Source organism: Centropristis striata, chromosome 14 (assembly GCF_030273125.1).
Source record: "Centropristis striata isolate RG_2023a ecotype Rhode Island chromosome 14, C.striata_1.0, whole genome shotgun sequence".
NCBI lineage: Eukaryota > Metazoa > Chordata > Actinopteri > Perciformes > Serranidae > Centropristis > Centropristis striata.
The window spans coordinates 22,621,016-22,639,868 of NC_081530.1; the positions used below are offsets into that span (position 1 = coordinate 22,621,016).

An 18,853-nucleotide genomic window follows, 5' to 3' on the forward strand; every position below is an offset into this window, starting at 1 on the left:
CATCTTGTTAAACTAGTTTGCTGCAACATTTTAACTGCTGATTTCATTGCTGTTTTATTATTACTTCACTGATGTTGTTGTGTGTCTCAGAATTGATCTTATGTGATGTTATGTGTCTTGAAAGTTGCCATTGAATAAAATGTATAATAATAATAATAATAATTCATAAAACCTTTATATCTGTTAGTGCAGCAGGAGTTGTTCAATGTACATCTTTGAACAGGAAAGAAGCTGCACAACAATTGTGAAAAATGAAGCTTTGAAAAAGTAAAAAAAGAAAAAAAAATTTTATGTAATTTTCGACTGCTATTAAAAAAGGTGTTGGGACTAAGGGATACACTGAAATGACTTTATAAGAGGATTTTTGAGAAGAATAAATATAAAGTGTAAATTTAACAATAAAGGAATATCTTTATATGTACGTATGATTATGTGTATTGATATTTTTACTTTGCATGGATGGTATTTAATCAAAGTCACTACAGCTGTTACACAAATATAACTGGGTAAAATGTGAAATTTCGTTTTTTAATTTCTAACAAAGTTTTTATATTGTATACTCCAGGTGTTGGTGGTGTTGTGACCTCTTCAGAGAATCTGTCATATTGGAGATAAATAATTCTGACAGGACACAACACAGCTGATGCACATGACTTACTGTGACATGTTGTGAATAAAGAAAGACTACACAGCCTTGTGTCATTTTAAAATGAATCTTTATTGAATAAAACATGCCTTTTATTGACATTTATTTATCTGTATTGGAGCAAGAGAATATGGTTAAAAAATATACTTACTCATATTGTCTTTCCGTTCCTCCTTCCTGCTCTCCTGTGAGTCCTCCTAAACACACACACAGAGAGAAAGAAAGAGAAACAATTTCAACACTGTATTCTCCTCCACCTTTCTATCGATTGTTTTTGATTTCCTGCTGGTGGCATCCACTTTCTGATGTCTTAAAGTGAATTCTTACTCGGCTGCTGTGGTGCACAGCCTTCATGATCACTGAGAGAGCTGTGCAGGATTCAAAGAGGAGCATCAGCCCCCCTCTCCTTCTCTTCCTCCTCCTGCATGAGGATAAGGTTCCCATCACACCAGACACATCAAAGTGACGCTCTGGATCCCTGAGGAGGAAAACAGGAGGAGGGAGGGGATGAAACAGGAAATAGGTTAGTTTTGTCTGAGAAAGTAAACATCATTTTCTAACTCCTGATAAATTAATATGCAAAAATATAAATTATAGTGGCCATAAACGTCATTAACAACCCCACTGACACAAACTAACAAAATGAAAACCAGACATCTGGTGACGGTCATTGCACTTTTTATTTATTATGGCTGATCGCCACTTCATGCAACGTAATAATAAACTCCGCCCACTAATCGCGCCCTTTTTTATTACGCCGAATAAACAAGAGCGAGCTCATAACAACTTTTAGCTTCACTTTTCTTTATATTTCATCTTATTCCTGCTTTTGCAAAGTTGCATGACTGTTAAGCTAAAATCGAAACTAATTGCCTTTAACAATGGCTGTAATGATTAAGAGCATGACTTGATTAAGGTCTATGTAACCCGGACGAATTAATCATCAGTCTCGTTCGAGCAATCAAAGCGGAAATGTGAACACAAGTATAAAATATAAGGATAATATTTGTTTCTTTTAAACACTGACAGAATTCAGAACAAAAAGTTGTTGGAAATTATATTACTTTTGTAAAACCTAGGAAATCTTGAAAATATTAATTTAACTTATATAATCTAAAAAAAATATGAGAAATTTGCATATAAAATTATTTAGTTATATTTACTTAATTTTGTGAAGTCGTTCCAATTTAAAAATGACAAGACATTAACTTGTTCTTTCCAAGTTTGGGACTATAATTGAATTACTGCGACTGATTTGATTAATTAATTAACTTAGGGACTATAATAAAAAATGAGTATTTTGATAAATGTCATAAAGTCTATTTCTTTTTCTGGGCATACAATCAGAAATGTAAGACTTCAACAGGGCAATAAGGTTTTCAAGTTCGAAAAGTCTAATTGATTTTTGGGAAAATTAATTAATCAAGTAGGACTTAGGTAATTGCCTAATAAATCTTACTGATTAACACGTTGTTCTCACACTGAAGCTTCAAATTAAAAGCCCCTCACTTTCTGCTCTTCCTTAAAGAGGCAGGGGGGTGTTTGAGGAGTCAGAGAGCTTTGGTCTGGGCCACGAGGGAAACAAACATCTGTTCTCCCAAAGGGAAACAATGAACCCTCAACTGGAAAGGAGCTCATCACACTATCAGCATAGAAACCAGTGGAGTGATTGTGGGGAAGAATTTTAAAGTTGGACTGAATGGGAAAAGCTTTAACAGCTCATAAAAATAGATTTGGAAGACGGATAACGGCTTGAAAGAAAATCTGATTTATTATTTTAAAAAAGGGCAATGAATTATTTTAAAAACCTTTCAGGTTACAAAGAAGACAAACAAAAGCAATATGTAATCTTTATAATCAATGAATAAGCATTAGATTCCACTGAAAATACCAGTCTAAAAATCTCTTGTTGTTTCAAGGCCAAATTGAAACCTATGCACAAATGCTTGTTATTACTACTAGTACAATTTAACAGAGAAAATACTAGGATTGCAATAACAGACTTGTCTGACTACACCAGGCCTGTCCAATTTTTTCCATAAAAGGCCTGTGTGGCTGCAGGAGCACACCTGATTCACCTGATCAGCTGTTTGAAGCCTGAAATCAGTTGATCAAATGACTCGAGTCTGGTGTGCTTGTGCTTGGTTGAGAGGAAAACCTGCAGCCACACAGGCCTTTATGAATAATCTGGACATACCTGGACTAAACTAAGTAACCTACAGAGACTTTTAGGGTCTATTTAATTAACTGTGGTCTGAGACCACCCATGAAAACTTATAAGACTTTAATTTAATCAACAGTTAAACAAACTATTGTAAAAAAAAAAAGAACAGGTAAATCCACACAGATTAAAATATGCAACCTGTGTGGACATTTCTTCATTCGTAACTACACAATAGTTTAAATGTCTTATTTTTAACAATACTGACTTAATTAACTAGAGTACAGACAATCTTTTTGATCGTGACCTGTAAAACATTTCTTTACAAACTGGCAGCATCTTCATAATAAGATTATTGTTGTCGATTTTAAGGCCACAATTTAATACAATTTTCGATTTAAGTTTTTAGCAGTGAATGCTGTGCCGCCATTAGACCATTGAGTCATTTAGGTTTCAAATTCTTCTTTAGAAAAGGTAAACTACATGGCATCAAGCTCCACAATAAGACCATATGGATACATGTAAATAGTTAATTCAATCAATTTTTAACTCTAACTATTTAAATACAGTTAATGTACCTAAGTTAGATTTATTTCTATTCTTTAAGTGATTATTTTTACCCGACTGGAATAATGTTGCATGGTAACAGGAAACTATTTTAGTCCTCACAGGAATCTGACACTTTCAGACCATATTGCCCTGTTATAGCAAAGCATAATTCTACAAAATACATAAATTTACTCTAATGTTGTGTCTAGATGATAACTAGTTTAGGGAAATGGTGCAACAGTTCAAGGGTCAAAGGAAAAAAAACAACACAATTTTTCAAACTCATATTTTTATTAGTCAGTACAAGTAAAACGAAACTGAAGACGAGTTTCTTCATCTCCTCCAAAAATGCACTTCTTCTTCTTCTGCGTCAGTGTTGGAGGCAGAAAAAAATAATAATCCTCACACCTCTACCTCTCACTTGAGTAGACATGTGCCGCTCTCCTTCAAGGACCTTAACGAGACGTAAAACTATCGTCGGAGCAATCTGACGCACTGGTAGAGAAATCATCGCTTCACAAATATATAACAATCGGAGTTGGAACAATGAAAAATTATTCCCTAAATATGCTAACGAGTATCGTAGAAGGAACATACATTCTATACCATACACTCTGATTTTCATATCCAAAGTTAATTAATTTAAATTTATGTTTTACCAAAAAAGCTACTGGGAAACTGCTGATATGTGGAGAAGCAGTCAAAACTGCTCGCTGAAAAACTAAGTAACAGCAGAAACATTGCACCAACTACATTCTTATGTTCCTCTTTTAGTAAAAATAACTTTTGTCTGATTCAACCTCAGTGACTAGTTAACCTGAGCGCATGCACACACGCATACCATGCACGCACGCTCTGACCTTTATCAAGCTGACGCTCAGTTATATATTTAATGCAATGCTTCGTACTGGAGCAAATAACACAAAAAGTGAATTATATATATATCCACCTCTTATTTTCTTTAATCTTCTGTCTTCAGTCTTCAGCTCAGCAGCCCTCTCAGAGCCTCCGGTGTCTTTTACATCTCCTGGTGTTGTTTCTTGTCCTCCGCCTTTACTCTCCGCCATTCACACTTTTCTTCTGGTGAATTAATAACCTCGCTTCCTGTTGCACCAGCTCACTTTCACTTTTACCCACCCAGATTTTCACAGGTTTCTCATAGTCCAGGGTCTGAAGTGCCAGTCTTAGTGAGTCTTAAAAGCCCTGCACCTGCCTTAATGACGTCCACAGTGATTTGAGATGTGTAAAGCTACATGTCCCATCAGTACCGTGGGGGTAGGAAGGGTCTTTTCGGAGGGAACATTGGACCAGGATTCCCGCCTCCTCTTGGACCTGGACGTTTGGCTCTTAACCTCGGATCGGGGCCCTGCTGGAACCGAGGAAATGGTGCACGTTGTGGGGGTCCTCTGGGGGGATGTGGGTGGTGTGCTGGATGGGGAGGCCGATGTGGAGGCCGCGGACCAGGATGCTGCGGACCAGGATGCCGAGGACCAGGATGCTGCGGACCAGGATGCCGTGGACCAGGATGCCGCGGACCAGGATGCCGCATTGGTTGTGGTGGCGGAAGTTGTCTCCTTGGAGCGAAGGGCCGAGGAGGGGGGCTGTGCTGCTGGTAGTCTTGTCCGTAATAAGAGTCCTCTGAGGGTGAGAAAGGGTGAGGGAGATGCTCTCGAACTCCGGGGTGGTGGTGCGGAGGGCTGCCTGTTCTGTGGTATGGATCTGGGTCCGGGTGGTGGTAAGGGTCGTCCTCAAAGAAATGGGGATCATGATGATGGAGCTCGTCCTGGTAGCGCAGGTCGTCCGGGTGAGGATGAAAGTCCTCAGGGTGAGAAGGTTGAGGAGGGTGAAGTCGGTCACGTTCATACAGCGAGTCATCAGGATGAAACATAGATTTGTGCTGATGGTCGTGGACCACCATCCCACTGATGACGCTGTCCCCTCTGGCCCCAGGCAGCTCCCTCGGCACTGGTTGCTGCATTGGCTGCTGCTCTGGCGGCATCATCATGCTTCTGGGCCTGGCAGGAGGAGCGTCAAAAACATTTGGAGGGGGCGGGAGCTTTGGGACGGGAGGGAGGCCGCTTGTGAAGTAACCAGGGGCTGTGTTGGCGCCCTGCTGGGGGGGCAACTCTTGAGGTTCCTGGAAATTCTCAGTCTGGTACGGATAAAGTCCTGATGTCTTGTTTTCTCCAGGCGCTGTCACTTTGTAGCCTCTGGGTTGCTGAGAGTTCCCTTCTGGGTAAGTGTCACCATACCAACCCCTTTCACTCACCCCCTGAAAGCCTTCGATTGTCTGTGCGCTGCTGGCGCTGCCTGGGGCTCTTTCTCCAGGCACTGGCCCTCCTGTTTGTGCAGAAATCTGCTGGTAATGTGCAACAGGTGCAGTAATGCCCTGCTCTGACATCTTGTGTTCGCCGTAGTGGTACGGCTGGTAGACCTGTCCGTTCTGAGCCACACCTGGCTGCCCGTGAGCATGCTGTTGGGGATTGTTGCTGTTCTGGTATGCAACAGGTGCTTTTTTAATAGTGTCACCAATCAATGACTGATTTGTGTCGGTAAATGGGACTACCACAGGCTTGTCCATGATCTCATCTTGAGTTGGGGTGCCTCCACCCTCATCCCGCACTGGTGTCCCACTCTGAGTGTCTGTCCCAATCACTGGGCTGAGATTATCACCTCCCGCCCCTGGGTTTGTAGAAGTACCTATGCCAAATGCATTGAAAGCATTGAAAGCAGGGTTCCCCTGCAGGAAGTTGTGGATTTTAGACTCTAAGCTCTGGGAAGAAAAGGACGTGTTTGTCTCTGTTGATAAATCCATGTCTCTGTGGAGAGCCTGGACCAGGGCAGAGGCTGGGTTGGAAGTCCGAGGGGGGACTTGAGAGCCTGTGCTCTGCTTTACAGAAGAGCTGTGTGGAGAAGGCACAGGTGCAACTGTGGAGAGAGACGGGCTCTGAGAGGGTACTGCTGATGCAGAAGTGGATGCGGGAGAGGGAGGGATCTTGCCTGTACTGGAAGAGTCTGAGGAGACATTTGCAGCTGGGCTGCTCAGAAGAGAAGGGATGCCTGAATGAAGAAATGGAGAAAACAGAAATTTATTTTTAGCAATTTTAATAAAATAGGTACAACGTGAAGACTTAAGTTTTTGTTTTGAAACTAAACAGAGGGCTCCTTATTCTCACCCTCAAAGCTGCCTTGACCATGAACTTTGGAGAGCGCGCCAAGGAGGTCTGCAGGACTCACATCCACCTTGGAGAGCAGGTTCACCAGTGAACTGGCATCCTGAGAGGTCACAGGGGCAGCAGCAGGTGTGGTCTTCCCTGAGGAGCCAGCAGGGGCAGCTGCAGGAGGACTCTCCACTAATGGTCCTGCGAGACAGAGAGAGAGACACTCACTTTAACAGTAAATCACCATAACTGATCATTGAGATGTTAAGTGTTTAGATGTGAAAGCACTTGAAGATCTCAGAGAAATTACAGCTATTACAAGATCCTGGGGCTTTAAGTTGTGATAGCCCAGAATTTGAAAATACAGGTCTTTTATTTCAATCATCCTGATCTTGATGTTATTCAAGCAGCAGTTTAATGAGAATAAACATAGTTTTCTCTGCAAACTTGCAGCCTGTAAAACTCTTTGAGATGACTTACTGTGATTCAAGGCTCCAGCTAAATGCATTAACATGAACTCGAGAGTAAAGCTCAACTATTAGCAACATTTCCTCTCCATCTCTGAAACACTAACATATTACTGACACATATTTTATTGTGTTTTTTGTCAGATTCTTTTTTGGAAAATTCTTCCTTTTTTGGATTGCTTTGCAGTTCAGGCAGTTGTTGCCAATGCTATATAGCAACATTTTTCTGCAGGGTTTTCCTACATTAAATCAGGATTTCATTGTCTCAATGGACATGCAAGCGTGTTTGCAATTGTAGAATAGCCTCTCTCTGAAATGGCTACGTTTTCTGAAGCCTGAAAACCGCCAAGAGGAGGTGCAGAAGTCTGGTTTATTTCATATAACTGGTATTACAATATACTGAAAGATTATAGATATACATTTTTTATTATTTAATTCAGACTTATTCAGTTCTACATTGCAGAGATATTGGGGTTTCTTCCACACATTACATTTGAAAAATACGTTCTTTCATAGCAGAGGTCAAGAAAAAACATTCACACAGAATCGCATCAGAAAATTTTACCAAAAGAAGATTTTATTACAGTTTTATTATGATGTTTGAAAAGCCACCAGCACTCACCTGGTTTCTTCATGACTGAGTTTAAACTGTTGAGGATGGAGCCAATTTTTCCGAGGTCAACACCTTCTACTTCTACTACTGCAGATGCTGCTGAAGTCACTACAGGAGGCGTGGCCTGCGTGATCTGAGTGACAGGGGCCTCCGTCACCACTGTTGGTTCCATTTTTGAAGTGCACTCATTTGGGTGGGTGGGATGTTCAACATGCTCCTCAACTGAGTAGGAAAATAAAGCAGAGAGATAGAGTTTGGCATCAGACATGCACTTGATGTAATGACACAAGACAACAAGTTATAAGCAGGATTCCTATGCTTTTTCATAGTCAAATTAAAGCACCTTTCAAGCATTTTCCAGCACCTTACAGCAGTGGTAAATCAAGCATTTTTAGTGCATACAGCATATATAGCATACTGATTATTTCACATCTTCGTAATATTAAATGGGTGTTATTGTGCTATAGACAACAAAAAAGTGTTTCTGCCAGCACTGTACAGAAGAGCAACAAATAAAAAAAACACAATAATGTTTCATGCTTCAAAATGTGTCACATTTGTATGTAGACTTGGCATCCTACACAACCTAAATTCCAAGTAGTTTCAAGCACTTTATTCAAAATTCAAGCATTTGTTTTAAACTTTGAAAACACCATATTAAAATTCAAGCATCTTGAAGGATTTCCAGCACCCAGAACCCTGATTTAGGCAATATTATTAATTTTATCATTGTTTATCTACAAGTGCAGATAATTTATGGGACCAGAGAAGTCACTGCTTATAAATTAATGGCGGAGAACATTCATCTTTCAGTTAAAAACATAAAAGTTAAAATATAAACCTTCTTAACAGGCTGACATTACAATGAAGAAGATACTCTTAGACTGCCTTTAAGATATTATGTGTGGTGTTTTTAAATTCATTTAAGGCTGCATAAGTGATTATTTTCATGATCAAGTAACCTGCTAATTATATTCTCATTTACTAATTTATGGTTTTGGTCAGAAAACAATAAACCTGTTTCACCTCTATAAAAACAGCAGGAGTAGAGCATTGAAAGTAAGGCAAAATAGGAAATAAACAATAAAAATTCATCTTTGCATAAGGCTAATGAACACATTTAAGAACATGAACATGGTGGGGAAAGATATTTTTATAACCTTGTGAGTGGTTGTTAACGCAGGTCACTTAAGTTGCAGGTGCCGTAGCCAATAAAACACTTACCTGGACATTAAACTTAACAGAGAAATGTCAGGTATATGGCTGTCTGGAGTTATAAAAATGTATCTAATTTTAATTAGATGGCTCTCCGGGTGGGAAACATGTTCCAGCAAAACTGGCTGGAGAACAAATTGGAAGAAACACTTGGATCTTTGTTGACATATAAAGGCTGTGAGAGGATTTTTTATATAATTATCTGCATGATTCAGTGACCCAACATGTCTATTTTTGATGCTGCTTCTCAATTTTATTATTTTAACACATTTTCTGTATACTTCTGCCAAATACATCTATAAATGTTGCATCTGAAAAACCCTCACATTGTGCAGTCAAATCACTCCTTACCTATAATGCCACCGCTGTCCATTTCTTCATCAGAGAGCTCCATGTCTTCCACCTCACGGTTGTCAATGTCCCCGAGAGACTCCAGGCGTTTGGGGGATCCTCCCAGAGAGGACAGAGGGCTCGGGGCTGGTGGCTCTGCCTCATCATCCATAGCAGAGCCATCAAGATCTGGATCAGGGTTGGCCATGTCCAGACCATGAAAGGGGGACTCTGAGCCTGTTGGGGACGGTGCGTCTGCAGAGGGCGAAGGGATTGGTGAGTCGTCCAGGTCCGGCAAGTTGGCCTTCAGGCTGTCCAGTTTACGCTTCAGGTGGGACACCCGGTTGGCAAACGTCTGGTAGGCCTTGAGGAAAAGACATTGAGTGTCAGTAAATGATAAGTAAAAAAAAAAAAACCAGACCAAAATATTAGACCACCCTTGTTTTCTTCAATTTCTTGTCAATTTTAATGCCTGGTACAACTAAAGGTACATTTGTTTGGACAAATATGTTTTTCTTGATAATGATTTTGGTTATTATAAAGAAAACCATGGCAAAGATAGATATCAGCTCTTAAATTAAACTCTTATAAGCTATTTTGGTTGTTATCATTATATTTGTCAAAACAAATGTACCTTTACTTGTACCAGGCAAACATTACAGGCTTGTATACACTTCCTTGTATACCATGAGCATCAAGCATAATGCACTTTTTTCTTTGCCAGAATTAGATATATATTCAGCTAACATACATTTTTAGCATGATGAAAATGTACTTGACATTAACTTACAGATCTCACGAGAGTGTGTCGTTGAGACAAGTCCTGAACAAAGATAATTACATCCTTATTCACCGACTGAAAAATGCAGTTTTCGTGCCAGAATGTTGTTCACAAGATATGTGGCTGGTAATGAATGGTCCCTGAATGGGTATTTACTTTGGCAACTTTTGGGAGAAAGAATCTGTCGTAATTTTTGCTCGTTTACTCCTCCCAGTGCAGGTAACAGACTTAAGGTCTGCCAGTAGTGTCCTAAAGGGGCATGGGAGTGGCAGATACAGAAAAATTGGGGGCTTGTCTGGGATATTGAATAAACCTGTGATTGTGCAGTAATTTCGTTGGTCGCTCTTGAATTTTTAGTTTGTTCACAGGACAAACAATGTAGAGCAGTTGGGGTCTTTTTTTGAAGAATACTTCTGGGGAAGCAGTAAACTCATGCAACTCTAAGTGGCTGACTCCTTTCTGAACCATCTGTGACACAGTTTTTGCATGTGACGTGTCTTGTAAATGAAGGGCTTTTATACATAAATTATTTTGAACACAGGTCATTTTCATGTTCTTCAAACATACACTGTTTCATGGTGGATCTCTTCATGTAATGGGCAGGTTGAGTGACTTGCAAATTTACAAAAATTACAAAAAAAAACTGCAGGTGGGACTAGCAAACTATACTGGCATAATTTCAGTTAAATCCACATTCATAAATTACCAGGATCTGGCATTGTACACACATTTATGGGAGCGAAAGTGTAATGCGAGGTTTATGAGGGTGCGATCTGGAAGCCAATACAACAAATATCTGACTGTCACTCACATTAGCAACAATCTTGACCTCCTTGTACTGCATCTCGTAGAAGATATCAGCGTTGCTGAGGGCTTCCATGAGAGGAGGCACAGTTTTGACTTGTTTGTCATAGAACTTGACAAACTCTTGAAGTTGGGCACTTCCCTCCTCAAAGTCCTTGGAGAATTTCTTTCCTCCGGCCTTATCTGTAATGTAAAGCATGTAGGGATTTTTAACGCAATGCAAGAAAGAGAAAAAACACTGCTGATCTTGAACCCAAGACCCATTGTTGTTGCAAAAGGAAAGACGATACAACAGTAGAAGTTGAGTGAAGCAGCACCTTTGAGTCTCTTGAGGGCGTCAGAACTGCAGATGTCGACCCTCATCGCTGCCAGCTGCTTTTCTCTCAGGTCCAACTCCTCCATCGACTTCCTGTACTTGGCCAGTTCGTCAAACAGTGCCTGGGGCTAAAGTAGGGGAGCAGTCAGCCACAATGTCAGACCAACATAATATTAGATCAGGAAAAAAACAGGATAATTATTTATAATAGGCTTCTTTAGTAAAGTAAAAATGTTGCAGTTTAGTCAGGGTAAGTTCAGCTCAAAACTTTAATATCTTGCTTACCACAAACTCAGCCACAACCTTGGACCGTAGATCTGCTTTGGACTCTACTGGAGCTTTAAGAAAAAAACACAAAAACAGCAAACTAAGGATAATTTAGTTTACATAATACTATAAGACCTCTTAACCCTGCAACCCACCAGCAGGTTCCTAAAGCATGCTTTCTTTTTTTTTTTAAATTACCAAAATGAAAACATGGATCATAGCAGGAAACTCCAAAAAACATAAAATTATTGTTTGATTCTCACTTTTCCGAGGGACCTTGAACGAATCATGTGTGATAAAAAATAAGCCACTTGCATTAACCAGATCCTGTAAATAAAACATTAAAGTCTGCGCTCCTCGGTGCAACTGAGAGGCTGCTTACACAGATCAGAGGGAAGTGGACAAGAGAGGTTTGAGGAAAATTTCCAAAAGAAATTATCAAAGAAATTCAACTTTTTCTTTAAACATTTTGAAATACTTTTGTTTTATAACTGTGTTATACTTCATATATAACATTTTGGAGTTTTCCCTAGTTCTAGCCATGATTATGCTGCTTCCATAAAGGTGCTGGACTTGTATATTGCAGCGAAAAATGAGGACACGCGTACTAAAATGTGACTGGAGCAAATACGCCCTAAAACAGTTTTGGGTTCAGAGAGTTAAATAAAAACTTCTAACATGTTAAAAACAGGGTAGCATATCAATAAAATATATAGTAGCTAATACAACATCAACATATTGTGAGTAATAAAACCAAAATGGATGCAAAGTGAGTTTGTAAAATGTGTTTCAATAAGTCATTAAAATGTAATTAAAATCCAAACTCTGCAGCGCTGATGTTGAGATGAGGTATTAATGAAAATGTCAAAATGGAGGTGAGAAACGGAGGCTTACTTTTCTGCTCTACGGGTGTCTCAGGAGGGGACTCCTCTTTGACTAAGCTGCTCCTGAGCTCAGTAATGAGTGTCCCTGAATACACACCCCGCTCCTCCCAGATGGACAGTATCCTCTCCACCGATTTCATTACCTTGGCGTCACCTTCGCTGCTGGAGAAAGGAGAGGAAATGACAGAATGAGAACGAGGGAGCTCAGGGATTTATGTATGCTTTGTTTTTGTAATGACATTTGTGTTTTATGTGTGAGGGATTTCTCTGAATGAATAAAACAAGGACAGAGGAGACAGAGAAACAAAAGATTAAGTAAAAAGGACGATGAAGAATAAGGCAGTATTTATTATCAGTGCATCGAATGTATTGTGCATCATGTCTCTGACATAACTACTAATAAAGACAGCATCTATAAAACCACATCAATGATCCACTTACTTCACCAATACGAAGGCCTCGGGGAGTATCTCAGCGAATGCCGTACGGTAAACAATGGCATTTTTCCTTTTACAGGTCTGAATGACATCATTGGCGACGTAAAATAAGTTGAGCCTGTGTGAGGCGTCACCTGTAAGAGGAGAGACAATAATGTTAGTTTGAAGAGTGGGACAGAAGGTCTGCTGAGGGAGATATGGAGTCCACATAACATAAAGCTTCATTCATAACACTGATATTTGAATACTAACGCAACATTTGAATGCTGCCTTTTTGCATGTCTTGTCATTCTGTTTAAACCTGGTATTTCTGCACAGTGGCAGATAAAGATTAGGCTCCAATGACATTGTTAGTATTATACTTTTTGTAGAATTATATTCCAATGCTGGTTGTGTAGGATTATTACCGACTTCTGCGATCCAAACTTTTTAAATAACTCCTGAGCATTGTAAAAAAACAAAATTATTGGAAAAATAAGATCACCATCAAAATTCAAAACATGTTTATATTGCACAAAATATTCAACTTTAATCCATATTTGTAGGTGTTCGCATTTGAAAAAAAAAAACATTTTTACTGTGTTCAAAAAATGGTTAGCTCTCCCACACCTGTATTAAAATGACACATTGTTTGTGCTTGGTGGTCCATCAAAATGTCATCACCTTTTACACACAACTGGGGAATGCTGACTTAATTGGAAAGTAGCTTTTTTTAGGGTGTAACGTGATAAAATATGAAGACAGACATTTGAAGCTTCAGTAAAATCCTCGATAGTAGCTTCGAATGTAAAAAAGAAAAATATATTCAATACATCTGTGTTGACAATTGTCACAATCACAAAATACATCTTTCAACAGACAATTGTCAGTTAATCATAAATATGATTAACTGACAAATCATCAACTGTATAAAGCGTCAAAATTACAAGCATTCATCAAATTTTACCAAAACCTAAACAAACTACAAATTCCCAGCCGCTAATAACTACATTCATGAAATATCTGTAAATTGATAAACTCTCAATAAAAAAAACTTTTTTTTCCTTTTTGTACAAATCCAAAGAGGCAACGAGAGAGATGGTCATGTAAGAAAGCATCAGACTATGCACTGTAACATTACACCATCATTACTTTCTTTGTCACCGTCTCAGTTTGCACACACTTAGGATTGAGTATAATTTGATATTTTTGGATGCCAGCATCAACAATCAAATCAATATTTTTATTTACTGCCTGACTGCACTATTCCCCACAAACATTTTCTTTAATTCAACAAACTGTGGTGCGAACATAATTTCATCAGTTCTTTAGAAGTGCTAAGTCATAATATCCAGCCATACAAATGCTATATAACTCCAATAGATCCAACTCAAGAAGTCTGTGCAATGCAATGCAAGACATTTGAATACAGGTCTATAGGAAACGGTTTACATTGTTTAAAATTAATTGATGTAATCAAGGTGCAAGCACTGTGACCAAAGCATAACATCCTCTACTTCCGCCTTGCTGATATACGCCTCCGCAAACCAGTCAAGTTCCAGTTTTTGCAGCATGTTATGATGTCACAGTGAAATTGACCTTTTCAATAAAATGTCATCACGTATTTGCATTGTGTATGATTTCTTGAGTTATGGCTAAAAATATATTTTGTGAAGTCACAGTGACCTTGAACATTGAAATTCCCCCAACATATTTCTGAAATATTGTGTTTACAAGAGTGGAACAGACATAAGGAAACAGGGACCAAAAACTTTGACCTTTGACCACCACTGGAAAGGGACTGATGGGTGGACAACCCAACTGAACTGCCGTCACCGGCACGGAGGCGTAAAAACAACAGGCTTCAACTCACAGCCGATACATTTTCACAACTGTTGCAAAGGCTCCAGTGACTTGCTTAACTTCTCTAGGTGATAGAAAAATGATATGTTTCTTACTAAGAGCACAAGATTCAACAGTTAACAACAAAACAGGACAAACTAAAAGCTGCTGTAAACCTTTAAAAAAAATCTATAGCTACTCATGTCCTTACACTGTTGGCCATTCACCAAAACACCATCATTTACAAATTATCAAAAATCAAACTGGGGGCTACATTTATGCATTTCATAGTTTAAATGTGTGATCTAACTGGCAGAACAAAAACAAAGGCTTGTTTTAAGCTGTTCACAGTCAAACAGCTTTAAACATAATTGGCAAGAAAAAAGACACAGCAACATTGAGGCAAGTCCCACCTTACAACAAGCCAACCCTGGTATAGAAGTCATAATAAAGCCATGGTGGATGTGAGAAAAAAACAGATTTTCACAGATAGACATTATTTAACAGCTACTAAAGTTAGCATTAGGGCATCTAAACATCTCTACATGAAACTGAATGCAACAGTAGTGAGTGTATTTTGAATGCAAATACAAACATTCATTACCCTTATCCACTTATCCACACTCGGGTTGCGGGGGGCTGGAGCCTATCCTAGCTGACATTGGGCGATGGGCGGGGTACACCCTGGACAGGTCGCCAGACTATCGCAGGGCTGACATATAGATACAGACAATCACGCTCTCATTCACACCTTTGGACAATTTAGAGTCACCAATTAAACCTAAGTGTGTGTTTTTGGACTGGGGGAGGAAGCTGTTGATTAATCTTTTTAAACCTCCAATCAAATGGCATTTAGCAGCAGGAATATTGTTATAGCTGAACACTCTACAGGTACAAATAACATGTACATGATCGATTTAATTGTCAATTTTTTTTGTGAAAAATGGCTGTCATATTCATTTTCCAGAAACAAATGTTACATCTTAAATGTGTTTTGTCTAACCAACCCAAATATATTTTATTTACAATGATAAAAAAAAGACAAAAGCAGCATTGACTCATATTTTGAGCAGCAGGACACAACACATGTTCAGCATTTTCACTCCTAAGCAGTTGGTCTTCATCTTTAATTTGTTCCAATAAACAGCTAGTGTCAAACAGTGTCTGAAAAGATGACACCATACTGCAGAAGCAGACTGAAAAGCCCAATCACTTACTGTAAGACAGCACAGAAAACTTTATGATCACTCACTAGGATCAACTCTTCTCTTTGCTCACATTAAGAAGCACACAAAGCTAAAGTTACACAAGGCCAAACGAGCAAACAGAGGCAGAAACAAAGATGATGACTGCTTTGAGACCTCAGGTCCACAGAGGGAGCTTGTGTGAACATTAAACAAGAAACAAAGCTCAGAAAAGTTGCTGTGAAACAACATTTGTGGCATTTTGAATCTTTGCATCTTTATATGGTGGAAATGTTGTCTTTTATTAATTTATTGCAGTACATTTTTGGTACAATTTTCTTCACTGATGACAAAAAAACCGACTTTGACTAATGTGCCCCCCCAAGTGGACTAGTGAACATCTAGTTGTTTTAACAGCTCTCTGTTATACTGATAAACCTCCACTGAAGTTTTTCCATATGTCCATGAGTTTTCTTTGATTAAAAGGAATTAATTTAGGTAAATGCTCTAGCACAGCAGAAACTAAATAAAATAATAAAGGTTTTTAAATTAGATTTGGACACAGACTCCTCTCCAAGATAATTTAAATGACGCTATCCCTGTTGATATTGTAGTTCAGTATCAGATTGCCAAAAAGCAACAGAAACCTGGTACCAGCTTTTCTGGGTTGGTACTCAAGTTTTGAATAGCACTTGACAACAGCAGTTAAGGACGCAAAAATCAAGCATCACCCTTAACAAAGAGCTTCAGTAACGTTACTAAAACCACACAAAGTTCTAGTTTACATTAAAATACATATTTCTCAAGCAAGAAATAAACCCACTTAAAAGCAACTAATGGTGCCATTTAAAAAGGCATTTCTATCAACACAGTATTAGGCAGTGGTGGAAGAAGTACTCAGATCTTTACTTAAAAGTAGCAATAACAAAGCATAGAAAACATATTTTACCTGTAAATGCCCTGCATTGAATTGATTAAATTAACAAAAGTATTAACATCAATATGTATCCACAGTTCCTAAAGTAAAACTACTCATTTCAAAATGGCTTTTTTCAGATTTATATCTAAGAGATATTAAGAGCTGATATCTAGCCATTTTCCATGATTTTTAATCAATTTATCACCAATTGATAATTTATGATTTTGGTTATTATCAAGAAAACCATGGAAAATGGCTAGATATAAGCTCTTAAATTAAACTCTTATGAGCCATTTTGTTGTTATCATTACATGTGTCCAAACAAATGTCCCTTTAGTTCAAGAAATTGAAGAAAACATTGGTCCAATATTTTTTCCATGACACGATTTTGAATATACAAAACAATCTGAGTGTATTTCGAGTAAAAAGTTGCAAATGTACTAGATTAAAGTGGAAAATCTGCAAGAAATAAGCCGCAGATTTAAGAGATTTAAAGTGGCAAATCTGCGCGAAAAAAGTCGCAGATTTACGAGAAAAAGGTAGTGAAAAAGCAACTTTTTTCTCGCTGATTCACCACTTTAAATCTCATAAACTTTTTCCTCAAAATATTACCCCCCTCCCCCGGGGGTACACATTCCACAGTCCACATTCTGGCAGTATGTAATATCCTCCAATATTCTCTAGGGTTTACATTTGGAATTTGCAAGTATTTCAATGAGTGCCCTATTAAGGGTTAAGTAAAGTACTTTTTCCACCACTGTTTGTTACTTTATAGCCCAAACAAGTCAGTTAAACAGTTAAATCTACTCACATTTCCTCATACACTTCATCCAGTGTCGCACAATCAGGCTGTGGTACTTCTTGTTGTCGATGCACCACGTTGACAGCCCCTGAATGGACTCCATAGTGTTGTTGACACATTTAAACCTCCTCTCCAGGGTCGACTCCAGAGAGCCAGAGGCGGCTCCGGCTCCAGCTGCCATCACCGGAGCAGCTCTCTCATTCCAACGGACACCAACTGACGTTAGCCGCGGCTAGCACGGAGCTTAGCATTTTAGCTTAGCGTAGCTCAGACAAAATGGCATTCAGCAGCCTCCCAGCTGCCATTTAAATGTTACAATAGCTTAAATATATCGGGTTGCAGTCTCCAATCACTTTTAGCGCCTAGAATCATCCGCCGTGGGCTTCTGTGGCACAGCTAGTAGTTTAAATACCATTTAAGGCTAAAACTTAGCGCCTGGCGACATCCTGGAGGTGTGTTTACTCGCTGCTGATGGAGCGGTGAAGGGCACTTCCGCCACCATGCGCCACGGAAGATATTATTTGATATCGCCCCCTGCTGCCTGTTGGTGGTAGTGGTGGTGGAGGAAAAAAACATGTAGAGTGGTCGTTCGTATTTTTATTTTTTATTTTTTTTAAAACTTTATTAAAGCAACATGGTGCAATACAAGACAATACACCATATAAAACAAAACGCTGTCAGGGGGGTTTCAACAACACAGAGGCAAGCTTTCATACAAAAACATTGTAAAGTGTACCTAAATTATAGCTTTCATGTTGGTAGATTTCTTAAAGGACTGAATATATTGTTTGGTTTGATTTTCAAAGACAAGAAAGAAAGGTTATTGATTAACGTAACGACATTTATAGATATGAAATTTGGCTAACTGTATCATGAAATTGATGATATAGTATTGTTTTTCTTTTGCAAAAGGAAAGTCAGTGAAACCAAACGGTATATGTTCAAAGCACAGGGACAAATAAGGTTCAATCGAAAAAGAAATCAGGTTACAAATATCTTCCCATAATTTAGTTGAGAAAGAGCAAGACCAAAATAAATGAAAAACATCTTCACAGAAAGACCTGTTTAGGACTATGTCTTTCTTAAATCGTTGTAAAAAAAACTTTAGATGGGTAAATCTTGTGAATTATCTTAAAAGATACTTCTTTAACCTTATTATTGATTATATATCCAGCGGGTCGTTCGTAATATAGCAACATTTCTGCTCCCATGAATTACTTCCTCAATGGACATTAAAAAATGTTTTTGATTTCACTTCGATTTTTTGTACATCTGCTCTTACTTATTTTTTATTTTTTTTGATTGTTCATACTTACGCTTATATTTCTACTTGTTTATATTGTAAATTGTTAATGCTTTGTTGTTGTTTTTTTTGTTTATTTGCTCTTAGATTTCTACTTTATACTGCTGTTTACTATTTATTGTTATTTTGCTATCCACTTTGCTGCTGTGACTCTTGAGGGACTAATAAAACAAATCTTAATCTTAGACTTCTA

At 38.5% G+C, this 18,853-nt stretch overlaps 1 protein-coding gene across 2 annotated transcripts; it reads right to left on the minus strand.

Moving 5' to 3' along the window:
- Nucleotides 1-763: 763 nt before the first annotated feature.
- rprd2a (regulation of nuclear pre-mRNA domain containing 2a) lies at nucleotides 764-17,829 on the minus strand. Of its 2 annotated transcripts, XR_009395636.1 has the most exons (12): nucleotides 17,367-17,829; nucleotides 12,636-12,765; nucleotides 12,205-12,356; nucleotides 11,329-11,381; nucleotides 11,045-11,171; nucleotides 10,735-10,910; nucleotides 9,164-9,506; nucleotides 7,607-7,819; nucleotides 6,533-6,718; nucleotides 4,306-6,416; nucleotides 974-1,124; nucleotides 764-843 (listed from the first exon to the last, which is right to left on the minus strand). XR_009395636.1 is itself a non-coding variant. In XM_059350598.1 (10 exons), exons 1-10 carry the CDS (start codon nucleotides 17,536-17,538, stop codon nucleotides 4,618-4,620), a joined length of 3,351 nt encoding a protein of 1,116 aa, XP_059206581.1. In that variant the 5' UTR covers nucleotides 17,539-17,829; the 3' UTR covers nucleotides 2,713-4,617. The 2 variants fall into 2 exon arrangements, 1 of the variants encoding a protein (XP_059206581.1); XM_059350598.1 differs by lacking the exons at nucleotides 764-843; nucleotides 974-1,124 and having other exon boundaries at nucleotides 2,713-6,416.
- Between the last annotated feature and the right edge of the window lie 1,024 nt (nucleotides 17,830-18,853).

What these genes read in the sequence shown, in the direction of transcription:
- rprd2a (XM_059350598.1), bottom strand. Translation starts at nt 17,538, where the DNA reads ATGGCAGCTGGAGCCGGAGCCGCCTCTGGCTCTCTGGAGTCGACCCTG. An exon ending in AGGTCAAGATTGTTGCTAAT is followed by an intron (nt 9,507 to 10,734) that starts GTGAGTGACAGT and finishes CTTTTCCTCAAG; the next exon opens with GCCTACCAGACGTTTGCCAA. An exon ending in TGGTCAAGGCAGCTTTGAGG is followed by an intron (nt 6,417 to 6,532) that starts GTGAGAATAAGG and finishes TTCTTCATTCAG; the next exon opens with GCATCCCTTCTCTTCTGAGC.